We start from the raw sequence: 23242 nt of genomic DNA on the forward strand, positions 1-23242 counted from the left end.
TGTGGCCCCTGGATGCTGTCCCTATCCACTTTTGTTTCCTCATATTTTTTTCTCTTAATTATTGGATTTTGGATTTCTCAATAAGAAAGTGTAATATGCATAATGATGAAGCATAATATATTTAACAGCTCAATTATCATTTAGCAGAAGTACTGCCACTGAATGTTGGAACTATGACTGATAGATCTAAAAATGACAGATGTGTGTCAGAGATCAGACATCAGATGCATAAGATGTGCACAAAAACATTTATGGTTAGGTTGGGCTAGATTCAATTGTACAGTTTTTTCCAAAGTGGATTTAGTTTATTTTTTTACACTAAAGATAGTTATGCGTCTTGCCTAAGAATACAACACAGAAGCAGACCCAGCGTGGTCTGGGAATCAAACCCGTAATATTTGTATAGGAGTATAGCATTCGAGCTACTATGCCACTGTTTCAACAATGAAAATAAATGTATAAAAATACTGAAAAAAACATCAAAAGGAACAGCCGGAGGAAGGTTTGCAAAAATGGACTTTGTAAGTAAAAGATATTGTTTCTTAGTCTGTAATGAGACCGTAGACACGGTTAATAATATTAACACCATTGCTTTCGAGTTTGTATAGAGACTAGATATGTACCCAATAATAGAACACTAATAGTTTTGAGTTTGTATTGAGACTAGAAACATACTCAATAATAGGAAGACTAATGGTTTTGAGTTTGTATTGAGACTAGAAACATAATAATAGGAAGACTAATAGTTTTGAGTTTGTATTGAGACTAGAAACATACTCAATAATAGGAAGACTAATGGTTTTGAGTTTGTATTGAGACTAGAAACATATTCAATAATAGGAAGACTAATGGTTTTGAGTTTGTATTGAGACTAGAGACATACTCAATAATAGGAAGACTAATGGTTTTGAGTTTGTATTGAGACTAGAAACATACTCAGTAATAGGAAGACTAATGGTTTTGAGTTTGTATTGAGACTAGAAACATATTCAATAATAGGAAGACAAATGGTTTTGAGTTTGTACTGAGACTAGAAACATAATAATAGGAAGACTAATGGTTTTGAGTTTGTATTGAGACTAGAGACATACCTAATAATAGGAAGACTAATGGTTTTGAGTTTGTATTGAGACTAGAGACATACTCAATAATAGGAAGACTAATGGTTTTGAGTTTATATTGAGACTAGAAACATACTCAATAATAGGAAGACTAATGGTTTTGAGTTTGTATTGAGACTAGAGACATACTCAATAATAGGAAGACTAATGGTTTTGAGTTTGTATTGAGACTAGAAACATACTCAGTAATAGGAAGACTAATGGTTTTGAGTTTGTATTGAGACTAGAAACATATTCAATAATAGGAAGACAAATGGTTTTGAGTTTGTACTGAGACTAGAAACATAATAATAGGAAGACTAATGGTTTTGAGTTTGTATTGAGACTAGAGACATACCTAATAATAGGAAGACTAATGGTTTTGAGTTTGTATTGAGACTAGAGACATACTCAATAATAGGAAGACTAATGGTTTTGAGTTTATATTGAGACTAGAAACATACTCAATAATAGGAAGACTAATGGTTTTGAGTTTGTATTGAGACTAGAGACATACTCAATAATAAGAAGACTAATGGTTTTGAGTTTGTATTGAGACTAGAGACATACTCAATAATAGGAAGACTAATGGTTTTGAGTTTATATTGAGACTAGAAACATACTCAATAATAGGAAGACTAATGGTTTTGAGTTTGTATTGAGACTAGAAACATACTCAATAATAGGAAGACTAATGGTTTTGAGTTTGTATTGAGACTAGAAACATACTCAATAATAGGAAGACTAATGGTTTTGAGTTTATATTGAGACTAGAAACATACTCAATAATAAGAAGACTAATGGTTTTGAGTTTGTATTGAGACTAGAAACATACTCAATAATAGGAAGACTAATGGTTTTGAGTTTGTATTGAGACTAGAAACATACTCAGTAATAGGAAGACTAATGGTTTTGAGTTTGTATTGAGACTAGAAACATACTCAATAATAGGAAGACTAATGGTTTTGAGTTTGTATTGAGACTAGAAACATACTCAATAATAGGAAGACTAATGGTTTTGAGTTTGTATTGAGACTAGAAACATACTCAATAATAGGAAGACTAATGGTTTTGAGTTTGTATTGAGACTAGAAACATACTCAATAATAGGAAGACTAATGGTTTTGAGTTTGTATTGAGACTAGAAACATACTCAATAATAGGAAGACTAATGGTTTTGAGTTTGTATTGAGACTAGAAACATACTCAATAATAGGAAGACTAATGGTTTTGAGTTTGTATTGAGACTAGAAACATACTCAGTAATAGGAAGACTAATGGTTTTGAGTTTGTATTGAGACTAGAAACATACTCAATAATAGGAAGACTAATGGTTTTGAGTTTGTATTGAGACTAGAAACATACTCAGTAATAGGAAGACTAATGGTTTTGAGTTTGTATTGAGACTAGAAACATACTCAATAATAGGAAGACTAATGGTTTTGAGTTTGTATTGAGACTAGAAACATACTCAGTAATAGGAAGACTAATGGTTTTGAGTTTGTATTGAGACTAGAAACATACTCAATAATAGGAAGACTAATGGTTTTGAGTTTGTATTGAGACTAGAAACATACTCAGTAATAGGAAGACTAATGGTTTTGAGTTTGTATTGAGACTAGAAACATAATAATAGGAAGACTAATGGTTTTGAGTTTGTATTGAGACTAGAAACATACTCAATAATAGGAAGACTAATGGTTTTGAGTTTGTATTGAGACTAGAAACATACTCAGTAATAGGAAGACTAATGGTTTTGAGTTTGTATTGAGACTAGAAACATACTCAATAATAGGAAGACTAATGGTTTTGAGTTTGTATTGAGACTAGAGACATACTCAATAATAGGAAGACTAATGGTTTTGAGTTTGTATTGAGACTAGAAACATAATAATAGGAAGACTAATGGTTTTGAGTTTGTATTGAGACTAGAGACATAATTATAGGAAGACTAATGGTTTTGAGTTTGTATTGAGACCAGATACACAATAATATGACAATAATTCTTTTGACCTGCTATTGAGACCAAAGACAATAACTTGGAGACTGAAAATAGAAGCATTGATTTGTATGACCTATGTAAGAACACATGATATTTTAGGGGTATCATTTTTCACATTTTTGCCAAAAATTAATTTGTGGGTACTTTAATTAACTGACATGCTAATATCTTAACACAATTGTTTTTCATAGAGTTTCTGAATGTGTTTTGCAGCAACCATAAAATCCATGAAAACTGACATCCCAGAAATAGTAAATTAATAATAATAATAATAATAATGATAATAATAATAATAATAAATCTTTCATATGACCTAAAATATTAAAGGTCTTTCAATTTTTGTGTATGAAAAAAGTTATGATTAGAAAATCACAATGCTTACATACACAAAGAAATGCATACACACTCCAATATTGTTAAAATCCTACCTCTCAGCTTTGCTCTCAGAAAAATCACAAACAATTGTTGTCACAGGAACTTGAGCTTCCTACTTTGCATACATCCCGAATTATGAGTCAAGACATGACAAAACGTTATTGAGATCCACTACACTGCAGTAACATAATCATGAAATGCACTGAGAATGGCTAATTCAGTTACATAGGTACATTGAGATCCATTGCACTGCAGTAACATAATCATGAAATGCACTGAGAATGGCTAATTCAGTTACATAGGCACAGCTGCTGCAGGACCAAATACTTAATACGAATATTGGTTTCAATATACCACCAATGTAGCTATTATAACAATTGCTATAGTAATAATGAATGTTACTAGAATTAGTCATGCACTCTGGACAGGGAAGCAAGGTACAGATAATATATACAGCTTGTTCTTCTAGTTTCCTTCAACGCTAATTTTACTCTTATAAACTTGAAACATACTTGACCTTTAAATTGTTATCATGAACAAAATCTGAATACAGACTGTCTTTTGTCAATCAGAAGTGTGTCCTCAGGACACCAATACCCCTGCCAGTAAGACATAATTAAAGAAAACTTGATTCAAGATGAAAATCAACTCTTTTGCCATAATAGGGGCCATAAAATAATACCTAATTTGGATTCAATCCATTAAAACTTTCAAAAGTAACTGCATCAAAAAGAAATGCATTAAACAAATGCCATGGTTAAAGTAAAACAAGGGCCAAAATCTAGTCAAACGTTTTAAAAAAGATGGGTTAGGGATTCAAATTTTAATGGAGCGTTCATCCAAAATTATTTAGGTAGGTCTTGATGCCTAGAAACAGACCATTTTTGGCAGAAGAAAATAAATACTGTATCTGCTCAATGCCTTTAGAATGTTTATGACATACATGTTTTCAGTGGTATATCCATGCAGGAAAAAAAGTATTTTGCATTTTTCAAATATTTAAATAATTTTAGTTTAAACTTATCATGTGATCTTTTATAATTAATATTATTGAGAAAAATGTTGCATTATTTCAAACATAACTGAATTTGATATTCCAATCCTACTTTGCACAAAAACTATTAAGCAGAATTACTGGATTATTGATATGTGTATCTTCAGGTGATGACATGATATTTACCACGGCAACAAACCATCGATACAAGCATATAAACAGCACATTATACAGCCACACATGTTTAATAGTCCTGTATGTTGGCACATAACAATTTAAACTTCATGTGCTGAAAATATTATTTTATTTAACTTAACATGACCATGACCTCTGACCTTTAGACTCCATAATCTAAAGACTTCTTGATTACCCTAATCCTACATGCCATTCAGGGCACATCAAAATCTGCTGCAGCATCAAACCCCTGTGCTGTCAGGATCTAACTCTAGGGAAAGAAAAGAAAAAGAATTGCCTATAGCCTGTTTTACATGCAGCAAAATAAGTGGCAATGAGTGCACATTATATGATGGCAGATCTGGGTCCACTCTGTTCATAGTTAAGTGTACATCAGGGGGTCTGCAACCTACAGCATGCATGCCACAAGGTGGCACATCAAGACGTTTTGTGTGGTATGCGAAGGCCAGCAAAAAGTCTTGATTTTAACAGTGTTACTCTCTTTCTGGTGGCATGTACTTCTTCATTTTGTAATTAATCTGGACAAATAGGTTGCCAACCCCTGGTGTACATCATGTATATGATCCACTACAGTAATGTATGCTAAAAATAAAGCAATGACAAAAACTAAATTGTCTGTAATTTTTCACTATCAATCTAAAAAATAAATTTTTTTCCCCTTAATTTTTCGTACAGAGAACTAACTACATACATGTATATTCTTTTTAAAATATGGCCAATTCTGACAACTCAAAATTTTTAAAATTTACTTTTATACCTATAACTGTTTGTCAATTTGAACCAATTAATAAAAAGTAAAGAAATATTACTGACAAGATAATATGACAAATTTGCATTCTATATTTTCCATGTACATTTAATGGAACAACAGATATTGTACACTGTATACATTTCAAAACCACTGTACACTGTATACATGTCAAAACCACTGTACACTGTATACATGTCAAAACCACCTCCAAATATCCAAAATCTTCAAATACATTATGTCAGTCATTGCAGTTTGTTAACATTAATAAAGAAAACAAACAATACAGACCATGACCTGGCATTATTCAAAAGCATCACAGGGTTGTAGACCATGACCTGGCATTATTCAAAAGCATCACAGGGTTGCAGACCATGACCTGGCATTATTCAAAAGCATCACAGGGTTGTAGACCATGACCTGGCATTATTCAAAAGCATCACAGGGTTGTAGACCATGACCTGGCATTATTCAAAAGCATCACAGGGTTGTAGACCATGACCTGGCATTATTCAAAAGCATCACAGGGTTGTAGACCATGACCTGGCCTTATTCAAAAGCATCACAGGGTTGTAGACCATGACCTGGCATTATTCAAAAGCATCACAGGGTTGTAGACCATGACCTGGCATTATTCAAAAGCATCACAGGGTTGTAGACCATGAACTGGCATTATTCAAAAGCATCACAGGGTTGCAGACCATGACCTGGCATTATTCAAAAGCATCACAGGGTTGTAGACCATGACCAGGCTTTATTCAAAAGCATCACAGGGTTGTAGACCATGACCTGGCATTATTCAAAAGCATCACAGGGTTGCAGACCATGACCTGGCATTATTCAAAAGCATCACAGGGTTGTAGACCATGACCTGGCATTATTCAAAAGCATCACAGGGTTGCAGACCATGACCTGGCATTATTCAAAAGCATCACAGGGTTGCAGACCATGACCTGGCATTATTCAAAAGCATCACAGGGTTGCAGACCATGACCTGGCATTATTCAAAAGCATCACAGGGTTGCAGACCATGACCTGGCATTATTCAAAAGCATCACAGGGTTGTAGACCATGACCAGGCTTTATTCAAAAGCATCACAGGGTTGTAGACCATGACCTGGCATTATTCAAAGGCATCACAGGGTTGCAGACCATGACCTGGCATTATTCAAAAACATCACAGGGTTGCAGACCATGACCTGGCATTATTCAAAAGCATCACAGGGTTGTAGACCATGACCTGGCATTATTCAAAAGCATCACAGGGTTGTAGACCATGACCTGGCATTATTCAAAAGCATCACAGGGTTGCAGACCATGACCTGGCATTATTCAAAACCATCACAGGGTTGCAGACCATGACCTGGCATTATTCAAAAGCATCACAGGGTTGTAGACCATGACCAGGCTTTATTCAAAAGCATCACAGGGTTGCAGACCATGACCTGGCATTATTCAAAAACATCACAGGGTTGCAGACCATGACCTGGCATTATTCAAAAGCATCACAGGGTTGTAGACCATGACCTGGCATTATTCAAAAGCATCACAGGGTTGTAGACCATGACCTGGCATTATTCAAAAGCATCACAGGGTTGTAGACTATGACCTGGCATTATGCAAAAGCATCACAGGGTTGTAGACCATGACCTGGCATTATTTAAAAGCATCACAGAGTTGTAGACTATGACCTGGCATTATTTAAAAGCATCACAGGGTTGTAGACCATGACCTGGCATTATGCAAAAGCATCACAGGGTTGTAGACCATGACCTGGCATTATTTAAAAGCATCACAGAGTTGTAGACTATGACCTGGCGTTATGCAAAAGCATCACAGGGTTGTAGACTATGACCTGGCATTATTTAAAAGCATCACAGGGTTGTAGACTATGACCTGGCATTATTCAAAAGCATCACAGGGTTGTAGACCATGACCTGGCATTATGCAAAAGCATCACAGGGTCCATGCTGTCTGCAACTGGATCCAACTTATATATATATATATATATATATATATATATATATATATATATATATATATATATATATATATATATGTATGTGGCAGCTAGTGCACTTCCTGCACAAGAGGGAGGAAATGTTTCACAAACTGAATGAGGACTTTAGAATGTCTTACAGTAAAGTCTGGAGAATTGACCTACTTCACTGTGCTGATTTTGAAATGTTCTTTAATAATATTTATAATAAAGTGTTCTTTGTTTATGGGATAAAATCAGTATGTGTTTTGTAACATTGTTATATCTGACAAAAGAAATAGGTTAGATTCAATGCGACTTTATGGCCTACTAAATTACATTCACCAGCTGCAGTGTGCTTTTTATTTTCTTATTCTGAAACACCTTGCCCCCAATGTTTAATATCAATAAGCAAATGATAAGACATGGTCCTTTAAGACTGCAGAATGCTTAACCTTCAAAGTGAGATAGCTGTTGTGCTAGCCAATCTGAAATGAGATTAATAGGGTACATGAAGAACTGAAATGGAATAAACAGTGCCATCAGAAGAACAATCCTTAAAATTGGCAGTAAATGAGTACCCACAGAATACCACTACTCTGGAAGAACTATTTTATGAGTACCCACAGAATACCACTACTCTAGAAGAACTATTTTATGAGTACCCACAGAATACCACTACTCTGGAAGAACTATTTTATGAGTACCCACAGAATACCACTACTCTAGAAGAACTATTTTATGAGTACCCACAGAATACCACTACTCTGGAAGAACTATTTTATGAGTACCCACAGAATACCACTACTCTAGAAGAACTATTTTATGAGTACCCACAGAATACCACTACTCTTGAAGAACTATTTTATGAGTACCCACAGAATACCACTACTCTAGAAGAACTATTTTATGAGTACCCACAGAATACCACTACTCTAGAAGAACTATTTTATGAGTACCCACAGAATACCACTACTCTAGAAGAACTATTTTATGAGTACCCACAGAATACCACTACTCAAGAAGAACTATTTTATGAGTACCCACAGAATACCACTACTCTAGAAGAACTATTTTATGAGTATCCACAGAATACCACTACTCTAGATGAACTATTTCATGAGTACCCACAGAATACCACTACTCTAGAAGAACTATTCTGATAAAGCGCATCCTAATTATTTGACATAAATTATTGTTAGGACACCCAGTTTCAGGAAGATATCTCAAACAATTGATAAGATTGTCAAGACTATAACAGTGTGTGTGTGTGTGATTTGGATTTTTAACATAGCTTTACAAAAAATTCAGTCATATTGCTACAATGACTGCAGTGTGGCAGTTTATAGTGATGTTTAGCACGGGGGCATCATGCCGCAGACATGTAGCATCATGTCCCACCCAGTCATATTATCCTGACACCTGGCCGACCAGTCGCAACGCTAACCTCTTAATGCTGAGCGCCTAGCAAGGCAGTTGTTAGTACCATTTTTATAAGTCTTTGGTATGACTTGACTGCAGTTCGAACCCATGGCTTCCCATATCTGACATGGATGCTCCAACCACTATGAGACCAGAGCGGTACGAAGACAATAACGTAGATAAACTGATGGCATTTTCCTTTTTTTAACAAAAAAAAAGAGAGGGATAATTGATAATGCTGATCCGATACCACTCTTTATGATACATACTGTAGTCATAATTCACAAGCTTACAGAGTTTAATGAAGATAACTCAGTGTGATATGAAGTTTAAATACAATTTTAAAACATGGGGAGGTAACTTTAAAAGTACTAATATATTGTTAGGTTGGCATTATTTTCATTTATGGCCAACTTAACTGCAAGAATGTTAAAACGCCATGTAAATATGACCTTCTGTTAAGGAGAAGTAGCAATAACTATACTCTAAGATGGTGAAGGTCAGATCGGCACCATTTTAACTTAGGAATAATTAGATACCACAAGAAGTCTTTTAGTGAAAACCGATGCTAACAAAGGTTTCATGATTTTCAAAATGATTGTGGTGGTGGCCAGATTGGATATCAGATTGATACAGTTTTCATTTAAGATCATCTAGACATCATAAGAAGTCTTCTGTTGAAAATCCTGCGACAACATGACTTCCTGCTCAGGGGTAATAACCAGCTGTACATAAAAAGTCTTTCAGGAAGAAAAAAAAATAATTTGAAATCACTGTTCAATCAGAAGAAGTAGTAATAACAAGATTTTCAAGATGGCCCCTGTGGTTTAGGAAGCGTAGTGATCAAAAATAGACAGACCACAGGCAACAGATGATGGACAACAGACCATCCCATCCCATAAACTCTTCTAGTTTATGACCAGCAGAGCTAAAAATTGAAAACATTTACATGACCAATGGAACAAGAAATGATTCTATTTAAACATGATTCTACCACCTGCATGCCAAAACTGACATTTTGTTGCAAATATGGCTTCATATATTGACGAAAAGTGTAAAGTCTTTTTAATTAAATCCATAAATAAGTATCTTCCACAATAATTGTGAACAATTTATAAGAAAATGTATATGCAGCTAAGAGTCAACTAAAATTTGGACAGAACGATGACCACTACATGTATCGAGAAACTTAAGCAAGACAAGGAATATGGACTGACTCATCGATGTAATGATTCCATAAAATAATATTATCAAGATTATATCTATACTCCTATATTTAGCCGAGCTGAATCTGCCTTAGTACATAACTTCCTTGAACAGCAATTGTACATGCAGACTAAAAGTTACAAAATTTATATTAGACTACACTGTAAAAAACAAGTTATGCCCACCATAATATTACCTCACAGACAGAATGAAGAAACCTGCAAATTCAATCTCCTAGAATTTACAAGTGAACAACTGTAGACATTTTTCAATTTTATAATTCAATATAAACAGTTCTGATAAGTCAGTTAGCATTAATGCCTATGGAAAAATAATGCATATCGCACTACTTTTTCCCCACCAGTGTAGTCAGCTGACGAAGCCATAGAGGTTCAAAACAAATTCTCCCCCATCAGTAGTCAGCTGACCAAGCAGCAGAGGTCATCTCAAATTTTTTTCCCCCATCAGTACAGTCAGCTGACCAAGCAACAGAGGTCATCTCCAAAGTTGCTCCCTACTACATTGCATGATTCAAACCTATCTGAAAATTTCTTTTTTTTCCTGGTACTTTGTACAAGGAACTTGATTTGGCACAAAAACTTTTGAATGCACCCCCTCTCTTTATCTGTACTGAGTGGTCAAAGATCAAATACATACATATGTCTAGTTTATCACTGGTGATGCAGATGTGGTACATGTATTTGGCTGTTGGGCGAGTACTTTTTGCCTGAGAGCACACGCCCTCTTTTACGAGGCTTGTGTGTATGTTCCAGATGATTGGTCATCATACTAGAGCTACCCCCCTGCCCACAGGAAATCTCCGTAGAGCATAGGTTACAATTTGCTTTCTGTTTGCTCTGACATCGAGAATTGTGAAATACTTCCAAACTGGGGATTGTTTACTATGCTTACTTGTAACTATTTTGAATAAGACTGACATACAAAGTCTTGCTGTTAACTTACTAATGAACTGGAAGGCAGGCTTTGTAAACACGGACAGGGTAACATGAAATGATCTAATTTTACATGTGTAAACATGTCAGCTTTAGATGTACATACCTACCATAACAGGACGTATAAAGCTAAAAACAAGATTTTTTACTCCCAAACCCACTGACACAATCTTGTTTAGAAAAACATGATTTTAATTAATCTCTGAAGAAGAAAAAATACACTACTTCAGTATATGCCCACAGCATGTATAAACAGCAAATGGGCCTGCTTATTTTCACATAAAACTATCCTTGGGGCTGGTAATACAGCAATTTGGCACAGAGGTAGTTATGGTATACATAAAGGCAAGGAAATTGGATATAAACAGCCATCATTTCACATACCCAATTGGCTGATATTAACTAGGGTGGTGTTTCAAGCCCCTGGAAGACTGCTGTGGGGGAGTTATTGTACTAATCTGCATTGGTAAAATTTACAAAGTAGAACAACCCAATTTGTTTTAAGGTAATTAAGAAATGCTAGCTTCATGTTTAAGAACAAAAGTTATTACACAGTGCTTTAAATGTCTAACTCATCTTAATTAAAGATTACTGGTAAAGTTTGCAATGTTTCTTTGAGATCTGATTTTACTTAATATATGACACACAAAGTATGGTTATTTAATTTGTTAGACTAGTGTTCATGTGTATTTGATTTTTGAAGGTGATTCTGGAAGCAATACAGAATCAATGAAGCAAACAATGCCCAGAAAAGTAAATTTAAGAACTCCTGGTTGATGGAGTTTTACTTTGTAAAGCACAGCAGCAACTAAAGTTGTTTTTTTTATACCTAATTCTTTGCACTATACTGACATAACATTCTGGAGTGTATGACATCCATTGAAATAGCAGTACTACCTGTATGAAACAATATCAACAAGCTGAACTGAACATTCAAATTAGTTCTATTTCCTATTATTCAAATTAGTTCTATTTCCTATTATTCAAATTAGTTCTATTTCCTATTATTCAAATTAGTTCTATTTCCTATTATTCAAATTAGTTCTATTTTCTATTATTCAAATTAGTTCTATTTCCTATTATTCAAATTAGTTCTATTTCCTATTATTCAAATTAGTTCTATTTCCAATTATTCTTTATCTTAATTTTGTTTAAATACTAACTCTTAATTGACCCATGTTTTTCAGGACGATTTTAGCAATAAAACAGATTAATTAAAAGACAATAAGCACATGCTTGTGTTGGCACAGTTGATTTGTGTTGATAAAGCATTAACACCCATACTGGACAGACTGGACAGAGCCATGGACAATGCTAACATACTGGACAGAGCCATGGCCAATGCTAACATACTGGACAGAGCCATTTATTACTGCTGAATTACCTGTAACTGCTGCATCAGATATACCTTGGACAATGCTAACATTATGGTAGTCAAGAATAACTCAGTTCTGACCAGGATTCACTCAGATAATCCAGCAGAGAAGTTTGAACAACAATACCATCTGGTCTCTTGTGAGTGCAAAGATAAACACCTAAACACCAATGACACTTACATTACCTTCCAACCCCCTAATGAACTACTGAGAATAGACAAGACTGCATCAAATTATGCCCATATACATCTATCCAATGGATTTTAAAGACATAAACTTGGTGTGTGACTTTATTTAATGTCAGTGTGTTTTTGATTATGTGAGTGTTTATACATATGTGTATAGTGATGACATTTGATAATACTAAGTCTACCAACTATTATTTCTTTGTAGGTGTGTTCAATTCTTCGAAGAAAACAGACAAGTAATTTTCTTTTATTCCAATCCTTTATTCAGATTTGAATTTCCAATCATTTTCTATGGGCTTACAAGAAAAGATAGCTTATTTTCAAATGGATTTTGCTTTCTGGGGTCATGTGCACTAACTCCCTTGGGACTTCACAATGCACTTTTCGAGTCTAAAAAAGACACCAACAATGTCCGACAGTATCACAGGCATGCATATAACACCTGCAAAGCAAGCTTTTATCTGTAGCAAAAGGGCAACAACAATAACATGCATTCATCTGAACTACTGATCAATATGTAGATTCCAGCAAGACAGAACTGAACATTGACACCATGCACACTGAACATTGACACCATGCACACTGAACATTGACACCATGCACACTGAACACTATGTAGAGAAGATGGAGCTGAACATTGACACCATGCACACTGAACACTATGTAGAGAAGATGGAGCTGAACATTGACACCATGCACACTGAACACTATGTAGTGAAGATGGAGCTGAACACTGACACCATGCACACTGAACACTATGTAGAGAAGATGGAGCTGAACATTGACACCACACTGAACACTATGTAGAGAAGATGGAGCTGAACATTGACACCACACTGAACACTATGTAGAGAAGATGGAGCTGAACACTGACACCATGCACACTGAACACTATGTAGAGAAGATGGAGCTGAACATTGACACCACACTGAACACTATGTAGAGAAGATGGAGCTGAACACTGACACCATGCACACTGAACACTATGTAGAGAAGATGGAGCTGAACACTGACACCATGCACACTGAACACTATGTAGAGAAGATGGAGCTGAACATTGACACCACACTGAACACTATGTAGAGAAGATGGAGCTGAACATTGACACCACACTGAACACTATGTAGAGAAGATGGAGCTGAACATTGACACCACACTGAGCAATATGTAGAGAAGATGGAGCTGAACATTGACACCACACTGAACACTATGTAGAGAAGATGGAGCTGAACATTGACACCACACTGAACACTATGTAGAGAAGATGGAGCTGAACATTGACACCACACTGAACACTATGTAGAGAAGATGGAGCTGAACATTGACACCACACTGAACACTATGTAGAGAAGATGGAGCTGAACATTGACACCACACTGAACACTCACTATGTAGAGAAGATGGAGCTGAACATTGACACCACATTGAACACTATGAAGAGAAGATGGAGCTGAACATAGACACAAGACTGATCAGTATGCAGAGCTTCCAGTTAGCTGGCTTGACAATAAAAAAGGGATGAAAAGGAAAGTTTAAAATAATACTCTACCTTTGCAACTCTAATACCCATAATCCACTGGTCCAGGGCAGCTTTGTTTTCTGCACACATATATCGGATGAATTTTGATGTTTTCTTCTGGATTTGAGGGTGCTGCAAAGGGAATGGGAATAATGGATTGAGAGTATCAAACGATATGAAAAAGAACTGATTGTAAGCAATGGCAGCTACATTTTTTTGCTATTATGTGTGTGTATGTGTGTGTGTGTGTGTGTGTACAATACCATTATTGGCCTGAACACAATGGCTAATAGGCTTATATTGTCATTCTGCGTGTGTGTATCTGTGTGTGTGTGTGTACAATATCATTATTGGCCTGAACACAATGGCTAATAGGCTTATATTGTCATTCTGTGTGTGTGTATGTGTGTGTGTGTTTGTACAATACCATTATTGGCCTAAACACAATGGCTAATAGGCTTATATTGTCATTCTGCGTGTGTGTATCTGTGTGTGTGTGTACAATACCATTATTGGCCTGAACACAATGGCTAATAGGCTTATATTGTCATTCTGTGTGTGTGTGTGTGTGTGTGTGTGTACAATACCATTATTGGCCTGAACACAATGGCTGATAGGCTTATATTGTCATTCTGTGTGTGTGTGTGTGTGTGTGTGTGTACAATACCATTTTTGGCCTGAACACAATGGCTAATAGGCTTATATTGTCATTCTGTGTGTGTGTGTGTGTGTGTGTGAACAATGACATAATTAGCCTGACCACTACAATAAATAAACTTTTATTATCATTTTGGTGTGTGTCTGTGAGAGAGAGAGAGAGAGAGAGAGAGAGAGAGAGAGAGAGAGAGAGAAAAGAGAGAACAAATGTCATTATTAGCCTGAACAGCCAATGGGCTTCTGTTGTGATCTGGAGTCTGTGTGCATATGTGTGAACAATATAATTGTGAACTATTTCATAGAATCCAACCCAAGCTGGAAGGATGTATGTAGTGCTTGATGGCACCTTAGTAACCCAAGGTGGAAGGATGTATGTAGTGCTTGATGGCACCTTAGCAACCCAAGCTGGAAGGATGTATGTAGTACTTGATGGCACCTTAGTAACCCAACCTGGAAGGATGTATGTAGTGCTTGATGGCACCTTAGCAACCCAAGCTGGAAGGACGTATGTAGTGCTTGATGGCACCTTAGCAACCCAAGCTGGAAGGATGTATGTAGTGCTTGATGGCACCTTAGCAACCCAAGCTGGAAGGATGTATGTAGTGCTTGATGGCACCTTAGTAACCCAAGCTGGAATGATGTATGTAGTGCTTGATGGCACCTTAGCAACCCAAGCTGGAAGGATGTATGCAGTGCTTGATGGCACCTTAGCAACCAAAGCAGGATGGATGTATGTAGCACTTGATGGCACCTTAGCACAACAGTGGCTACATGATGCCTGCCAGCTACAGATAAATGTTGAAAAACTGAAAAAATGCACACAAGTTCTAGAAAGAAAAACCACTTCCAAATAAATGCAAATGTAAAGTACATGATAAAATTTAAAACTTAATAAAATTAAAATTCTGTAAAATGTATATAAAATAAAAGTAAAATCCTTCACAGATATGGTCAAAATCTGTTATATAAACTGCAGTCCCAGAAAAAAAACCCAATATTTTCTTGGTTTGTACATATTTATGTAGTTTCTTCATGCAGTTGACATCAAAATGCTAGTACTGCACTTACTGGAAGTTGACACACTTGACAAGAATGTGTTTCACTGTCAGCAAACAATGCCAGGGTATGCACTTCATGGTTCAACCTTCAGGAGGTAGGCCTGAATCAGATGTATGTCTGATCTGCACAATAACACCATCTCTGTGACTTGTTCTTTATGAGAGTTGCCACTCAACCACGATCTCTGTGACTTGTTCTTTATGAGAGATGCCACTCAACCACGATCTGTGACTTGTTCTTTATGAGAGATGCCAACCACGATCTGTGACTTGTTCTTTATGAGATGCCACTCAACCACCATCTGTGACTTGTTCTTTATGAGAGATGCCACTCAAACACCATCTCTGTGACTTGTTTTATGAGATGCCACTCAACCACCATCTATGTGACTTGTTCTTTATGAGATGCCACTCAAACACCATCTCTGTGACTTGTTTTGTATGAGAGATGCCACTCAAACAGCATCTCTGTGACTTGTTTTTTTGAGAGATGCCACTCAACCACCATCTCTGTGACTTGTTCTTTATCAGATGCCACTCAAACACCATTTCTGTCACTTGTTTTGTATGCGAGATGTCACTCAACCACCATCTCTGTGACTTGTTCTTCATGAGATATGCCACTCAACCACCATCTCTGTGACTTGCTTTGTATGAGAGATGCCACTCAACCATGATCTCTGTGACTTGTTCTTTATGAGAGATGCCACTCAACCACCATCTCTGTGACTAGTTCTTTATGAGAGATGCCACTCAACCACCATCTGTGACTTGTTCTTTATGAGAGATGCCACTCAGTCACCATCTCTGTGACATGTTCTTTATGAGAGATGCCACTCAACCACCATCTCTGTGACTAGTTCTTTATGAGAGATGCCACTCACCAATTGTGGGTTTGATGTTCTTAAGTTTCTTTACAGAATTTTCATTCCACTTGTTTTGCCAAGCATTATGAACTTACTAACTTACACAATATCTTAAGTCAGCATATGGAATTTTCTAATCGGAAAGTGGTGACCGCAGGGCCATTCCAAGTTGGATAGATCATGCTTTGGTGACCAATACAGCAAAGACATGATCTTTTCGGTGCTTGTTCAAATGAAATCACTGAGTATTACCATGATGAATATTAGCAAATATAATGTAGCAGATTGTGTCACATGGATTACTTCATCTTTCAATGCTATTAAGTGTATTCCAACACCAGCCTCTGGGAGACAGAGTTGCATCCCCATAAAACAAATCAATACCTTACCACTTTCGTGCATATAGCATAGAGGTAATTCACATGGTAATCAGGCTTTTCATCTATCTATACATGCCCCTTCAGTTCAGGAATCAATCAGCTTTACATCTATGCATGCCCCTCCAGTTAAAGAATCAATCAGCTTTACATCTATACATGCCCCTCCACTTCAGGAATCAATCAGCTTTACATCTATACATGCCCTCCAGTTAAGGAATCAATCAGCTTTACATCTATACATGCCCCTCCAGTTCAGGGATCAACAGATGTTATTCTTGAATTTAATTCCTCTATCAGATTTATGCCATAATTTCATATAGATCATGATCTCATTCTCTGATTAGTCAACATGGATTGTAATTGTCTCCCCTGATAAGTCGACAGTGGATCATAATTGTCTCCCCTGAAACTGATTTCTATTTATTACCAAAAGACTCCTCATAAAACTTACAATACACACTGCAAGTTTTCACATTTTCCAAATCTTTAGTTATATTCTGAAAGGCATCAAGAATTTTATTCATTTATTGAGAATGTTTACTTTTAACAAACACTGCTTTTGGATGGAGAAACAACAAATGAGCAGAATTTAATCTTCCTGCCATGATCTTTCTTTTCCTGTTGATTACAGATGTAATTTTCCACAAGACGAAAGGCATAAACTCAAAGAAAATATATACAATATGAACAACAGTAGATATACAATTACAATGAAAACTACCTCAAAGGACAACTCTATATAAAAGTTACCTGTCAATAAGGGAAAAGATTCATAATGCCAAAAGTAAATCCATGCATCATTTTCACCTGTGTAAAAGAAAAATCTCTATAATGGACAAAGGACACTTGCTTTTGTCCCTTCTCACTGAAGATAAAGAGCACTGTAAAATGTACAAAACAAAAAAACTCAGGACTAACTTATAGAAAATCTTTGTAGGCTGCTGTACATGTATTTCCATTATGATCATGTAGGTTTTTGGACTCAAAACTTAAAAGTTTACTGTAGCTATCTTAATACCAGTAAATATAAATTGGAAAGACCAATGGCATGGACAGGGAAATTGTTTTTGCATTAAAAAAATACATAAAACTTCAGAGAAGATTCTGAAGACTCATCCATATAAAGTACACCTATGTATTAAGTACACCTATCTATTAAGGACAAAATCTAAATGTTCCTTCATTGTTCCTTAAGGAAACACTTCATAGTATTCCTGAGATTTGTGACATGTCCTCTTTACCTTTAGGGCAAAGCAGTAGTCCGTAGGAGAATGGTATTTTTTCTTCCATCCCAAGCCATGATAGATGTCGACATAGTCAAATTGGACAAGACATGTCAAGTCTTTAAGAGCCTGAAACAGTAGGAAGTCATTAATTGCAAACTAATTGATATCAGATGAATTAAATAAAATTAACAAAACAAAAGAAGAGAAAAGTGGTGATGTTTTATCTGAAATTTACTGATATTCTCCGAAAGGCTTTATTCATGGTTTCCTGGAAAGACTTTTTTTTAAGTACTTTTCAAAGAGCATTTTAAGATTTCAAGAAGTATACTGTCTCAAGGAAACTGAACTTTCTTCACATGTCACCTTGCTAACTACTGTGTAGTCTTATTTCATCCAACACATTTTATACCATTTTATTTATTCGTTACTTTTGCATAACACAAATAACAGCAATTTTTAAATTAACAAATGATATTTTACTTACTATAATAATAGTTTTAAAATTTTGTTTTCCAGAGATAAATTTTTCTTAAAATTTAAACAGTTTTTCAACAAATTCAATGACTTTTCAGGGATAAAACCACCCTTTATGAAATCTGAAAAGTTTTCAAAGCAGCCCTCATGTTCAATTTTTTTTTAACATTGTACAAACGATACTACTGACCCCTGAATGCATGGCACTGAAAACCAATGTCATTGTTGACATATAAATGGATATTTTGGCAAACAACATCATCTTTAAACCAACATAATTTATCAAAAACTGGTGGATGTCAAGAATTAAATAAAAAATACATGCCTACAAAGAACACAGCACAAATGATTAAAACTTTTGAACTAGGAAATGTGTCTGGGTGTTTCTCTCTTTTTTTTTATTCGTTACAAGATACTTGAAAGAGTTTGCAAATGCTGAGCAACAAAAACTTTCAAATGTTAAACAACTGTAGGAAAACTTTACTAAACCAGGTCCATTTACTTTTTAGGATCCAATGGATGGAACTACAAGAACTATTTCATATAAAGAATCAATGATTTCTGTAATACCAACCTTGCTAACTTTTCCCTTTGGATTGTAGTACAGCCCTGAGGACCTTAACACAAAAAAGAATTTTTTCCAGGCTTTCTTGCAGTCAGATTTAAGGTACAGGACTCCCTCCACTTGTGGAACCTGTACTCCCTGGCCAGAGAAAAACTCCTGAAACATATAAGATGGGGAGAAAATTATTTGGACACAAACTGAAGAAATCTTAAGAGTGGGTTCTAAAACCACCTGGTTAGACTTACATAGGTGTGACGCCAAGCCTCTCCATCATGACAGGCAAGTAAATGGCCAGTCAGATTCTTATTCCAAGGTCTGTACACCTCCATAGTCTGAGAGAAAATGACACAGTTCATTTACCAGCTTTTATACCCTAACCCTACCTCTTTAATATCAATTGAAACAACAAAGGCTGTATGGAATGCATTGTGTACAATAAGACAAACAGGGCAACATTAATTGCCTTGGATGGATTTACACTGAATATGATACAGTAAATTTTTCTTGAACATTCTTTATGAAATTTGCAATTCATACAAGAAAATGTGACAAAATTTCCAAAGATGATCATGGCCTTTTGACCTTTTTTCAAATCACCAGGTAATTACTGTCAACCGAATTGTATATTTTACCTCAAGTAACTACATTTATACTGATATGTATGATCCAACACACCTTTCAATTTTAATATGCTATCAGAACAATATTTGAGCTTAAACAAAATGCTTTGTTGCTGTCATTACCTGAATAAGATTTTCCCTCCTTTTGGGATCCAAAGAAGCCCCTTTTTCTGATGATGATGACACAAGTAGATATTTCTAAAAGAGAGATTTACATTCACTAAGGAAAACATGTAGTTCAAAATATGAAACAATAAATATAGATGCAACAAAGGAAAAATACATGTTTACAAACCAGGATCGAACACACTAATTCCTTATTTTAGCTGCAAGCTCTACCATATGAGCTATCCAATCTGATATCCTTTACTATTTTCATACTGACACGTATTTTTAAAATCTTTTTATCTCCACAAGTCTTCATCAATAACTGCCAAAAGACCAATCATGAATGAACATCTCACTCCCGTTGTGCGAGATGTCTGTAATTCAGATTCTACCACTAGTATCAAATGAATGGACATACTGCAGCTTGAACCCAGGAACTCTTTTATTGTAATCAAGTGTTCTATCACCTGTGTCATTCAAAAACAAGAGCCTGATGCTCTACTGGGTAAAAAGAATTCCAAGAATTCAAGACAAGACCATTTTTTCCTTTCTTTGATTGTTGAAACCATTTCTGATATTTTCAGCAATAACAACATTTTGAAATTAGCTGCTGTGGTATACATATTGGATTCCAGCTTGGCACTATTTTCATTTAGGTCAATGTTGGCATCGTTATAAGTCTTTTGGTAAAAACTCCATGTCATAATTCAGGGGGAGCAGTGTTAAGAAGATTTTTAAGACAGCTGTCTTGAATGTATGACTGGTAACATTTTCATTTCCAACCAACCAGACATCATAAGAAGTCTATCAGTGAAAACCTCACACTGACATAGCCTTTCACTGGAGAGGAGTAGAGATAACAATATTTTCAAGATAAGACTTTCTATTATAGGATTAGATGATCATGGTTGGGTATTTATCGATGTGTAAATTTTCCCTAATCGCTCACAAAGTAAATAAAGTCCAAAGGATTTTATGTAAACTTTGTGAGTGATTAGGTAAAATTTACACATCCATGATCATTTAATCCTTATAATTCCAATTTACTTCCTTTCTAACATCAGATCAGCAGATTTAACCAACAAAACATTCACTTTTATGTACATCAAATTTTCTTTCATTGGCCTCTTAACTGCGATAGAATACATAGCCCTATCTTCGCTAGCCAAGATTCATCAATTCTTTATACAGTGATACAGGGTAAAATGCCATAGCAGGTCATGCCAGTGATATACTGTTATGATCATTATTTTATTACAAAAAAATGGTTGTTGCTGTTAAACTACAAATATTTCTTTTTTTTTTGCTGAAAATTATGCTTGCGTATGGCGTGTGTTGTTAAAGCAATGCTTTTGTTACTTTTTACGCATTATGATCTTTCAAAAACAAACTCGTGTCCATTTTCAGTGTCATCCCTTGGTTGATATATGACTCTGACCTTTAATAACCACTGCTGTAACATGTTGTCGAGGTAAAATGCAATAATTTCTGAAGACTGACTTCTAAAGCCTGTCATATGCCTTCTTCAGCAAAAGGGGTGAGTGTTGGAGTGCAAGAAGGTCTGTGCAATTACATTGTTTTAACTTCTGATGATTGTTTTTAAGTTGTGGCTTGTCATTTTTTATCAGAAATCACAGGAGTGGGTGGGTGGGAGCTTGTTGTTATTATTATTAGGGTGTAAGGCGTTGATATAGATAAAACTTCACATCAAATGATCTGGTAGCAGGGAACTAAAAGTAGTCTGCAGAATTTATCGATGTGTAAAAAATTCCAGATCAGTATCATGTGACTGTTTACATCAAAGCATAGAAAACACAGTCAATTCATAAAAATTGGAATTATTCATGGTTAACAATAACAAGATTTTCAATATCATTGCTGTAACAGCCAAACAGGATGTCAGATCACCACTATTTGCATTTAAGAAGTCCTTCAGCAAAAAAAACCATGCTGATATGACCATCCTAGTTGAACTAGTAGCAGTAACAGTATTGTCAAGATGGCCACTGTGGTGGTCATATTTGATTTCAGATCAGAACCATTTTCATTTAGGACAAACCAGACATCAAAAGAGGCGTTTTAGTGAAAACCCCATTTTTATATGCCCATCCATTTATGACAAGTAGCGATAATAATTTCAAGATGGTTGCCATCTTGGCCTTCAGATTGGCACCAGTCTTTTAGTGGAGACAAGGTGTTTGATATGACCATCCATTGAGGACGAAGAGCCATAATAAGACTTTTAAAGATGGTCACTGTGGTGGGTATACTGAATGTTTGAGCTGACTGTTTTCATTTAGGGTGAAGTAGACCATGGGATGAATGTGCATGTATAGTTTCAAAGCAATACTCCAAGTCATTTAGATGCATAGCAATAACAAATTTGTCCTTTCATCAAGTCATTTAGTAGGTATAGCGATAACAAATGTGTGCTTTCATCAAGTCATTTAGTAGGCATAGCGATAACAAATTTGTCCTGTCATCAAAGGAAGTCAGCATCAAACATAACTAAAAGCAATAGAATCTGATCGATTGTTGCAGTTTCCAAAGTGATTGGAACAATTTTATTGTGCTGTAAATGTTTCTGCTTTCTAAGAAAAATGTTTTTGCTTACGATCACTACCTAAGGAGGCATAAAATGCAAATTAAATTTCAAATCTTTTGAAACCATAGACATTTGGTTGCACATATTTTTTTAAACTTTTTTTTGTTCAAGTGTTTTCATTTCCCTATTAGCAGCCTCGTCCCCTTGGTAACCTTGGCAAGATGATAGCTCTCTCCAGCTGACCAAAATCTAGGCCATGTAAAACATAGCATGTAAACAACTATAAAGCCACATCTTACTGGCAACAATGAATATCTCAGTAAATTGTTTAGTGATATGTGTTTGTTGACAATGGGATATGGATCATTTGAGGATTACCATTTTTTTACATACAAGTTATTTGTGTTTTCTAACAGGATGTGAATGATTTATCAATTTTCTAACATGCAATCCATACTCCAATTCATATACATGTACAGTACTTTTTGTAATATGAATTCTTCTACACAGTTGTAAGTTATCAAGACACTCTCAGTGTAAATCCTAGTCAATGACGACAAGTTAATTCTTGCAAATTTGACTTCTATATCAAATCTGATTTTTTTTTTGGCACCCACTCCCCCAACACTTATCTCAACATCCACTTAAGTTGACAATATTACCTTGATCACAGGGATATCAAGATAA

General features: G+C 35.5%; 1 protein-coding gene across 4 annotated transcripts in view; it reads right to left on the bottom strand.

The window, feature by feature from the left end:
* LOC149776139 (uncharacterized) overlaps positions 1 to 23242 on the bottom strand; it is a 332110-nt gene that overhangs the window by 19181 nt on the left and 289687 nt on the right. For all 4 annotated transcript variants that reach the window (XM_089942420.1, XM_089942418.1, XM_089942419.1 and 1 more), the window contains 4 exons: positions 20026 to 20100; positions 19292 to 19438; positions 18259 to 18369; positions 14087 to 14188 (listed from right to left, as the gene is read on the bottom strand). In XM_089942420.1, the coding sequence (XP_089798546.1) occupies positions 14087 to 14188; positions 18259 to 18369; positions 19292 to 19438; positions 20026 to 20100 (435 nt within the window). The remainder of the gene's footprint in view (positions 1 to 14086; positions 14189 to 18258; positions 18370 to 19291; positions 19439 to 20025; positions 20101 to 23242) is intronic.

The sequence above is a fragment of the Sinohyriopsis cumingii genome, chromosome 18 (genome assembly GCF_028554795.1).
Source record: "Sinohyriopsis cumingii isolate HCF-2022 chromosome 18, ASM2855479v2, whole genome shotgun sequence".
NCBI classification, from domain to species: Eukaryota; Metazoa; Mollusca; class Bivalvia; order Unionida; family Unionidae; genus Sinohyriopsis; species Sinohyriopsis cumingii.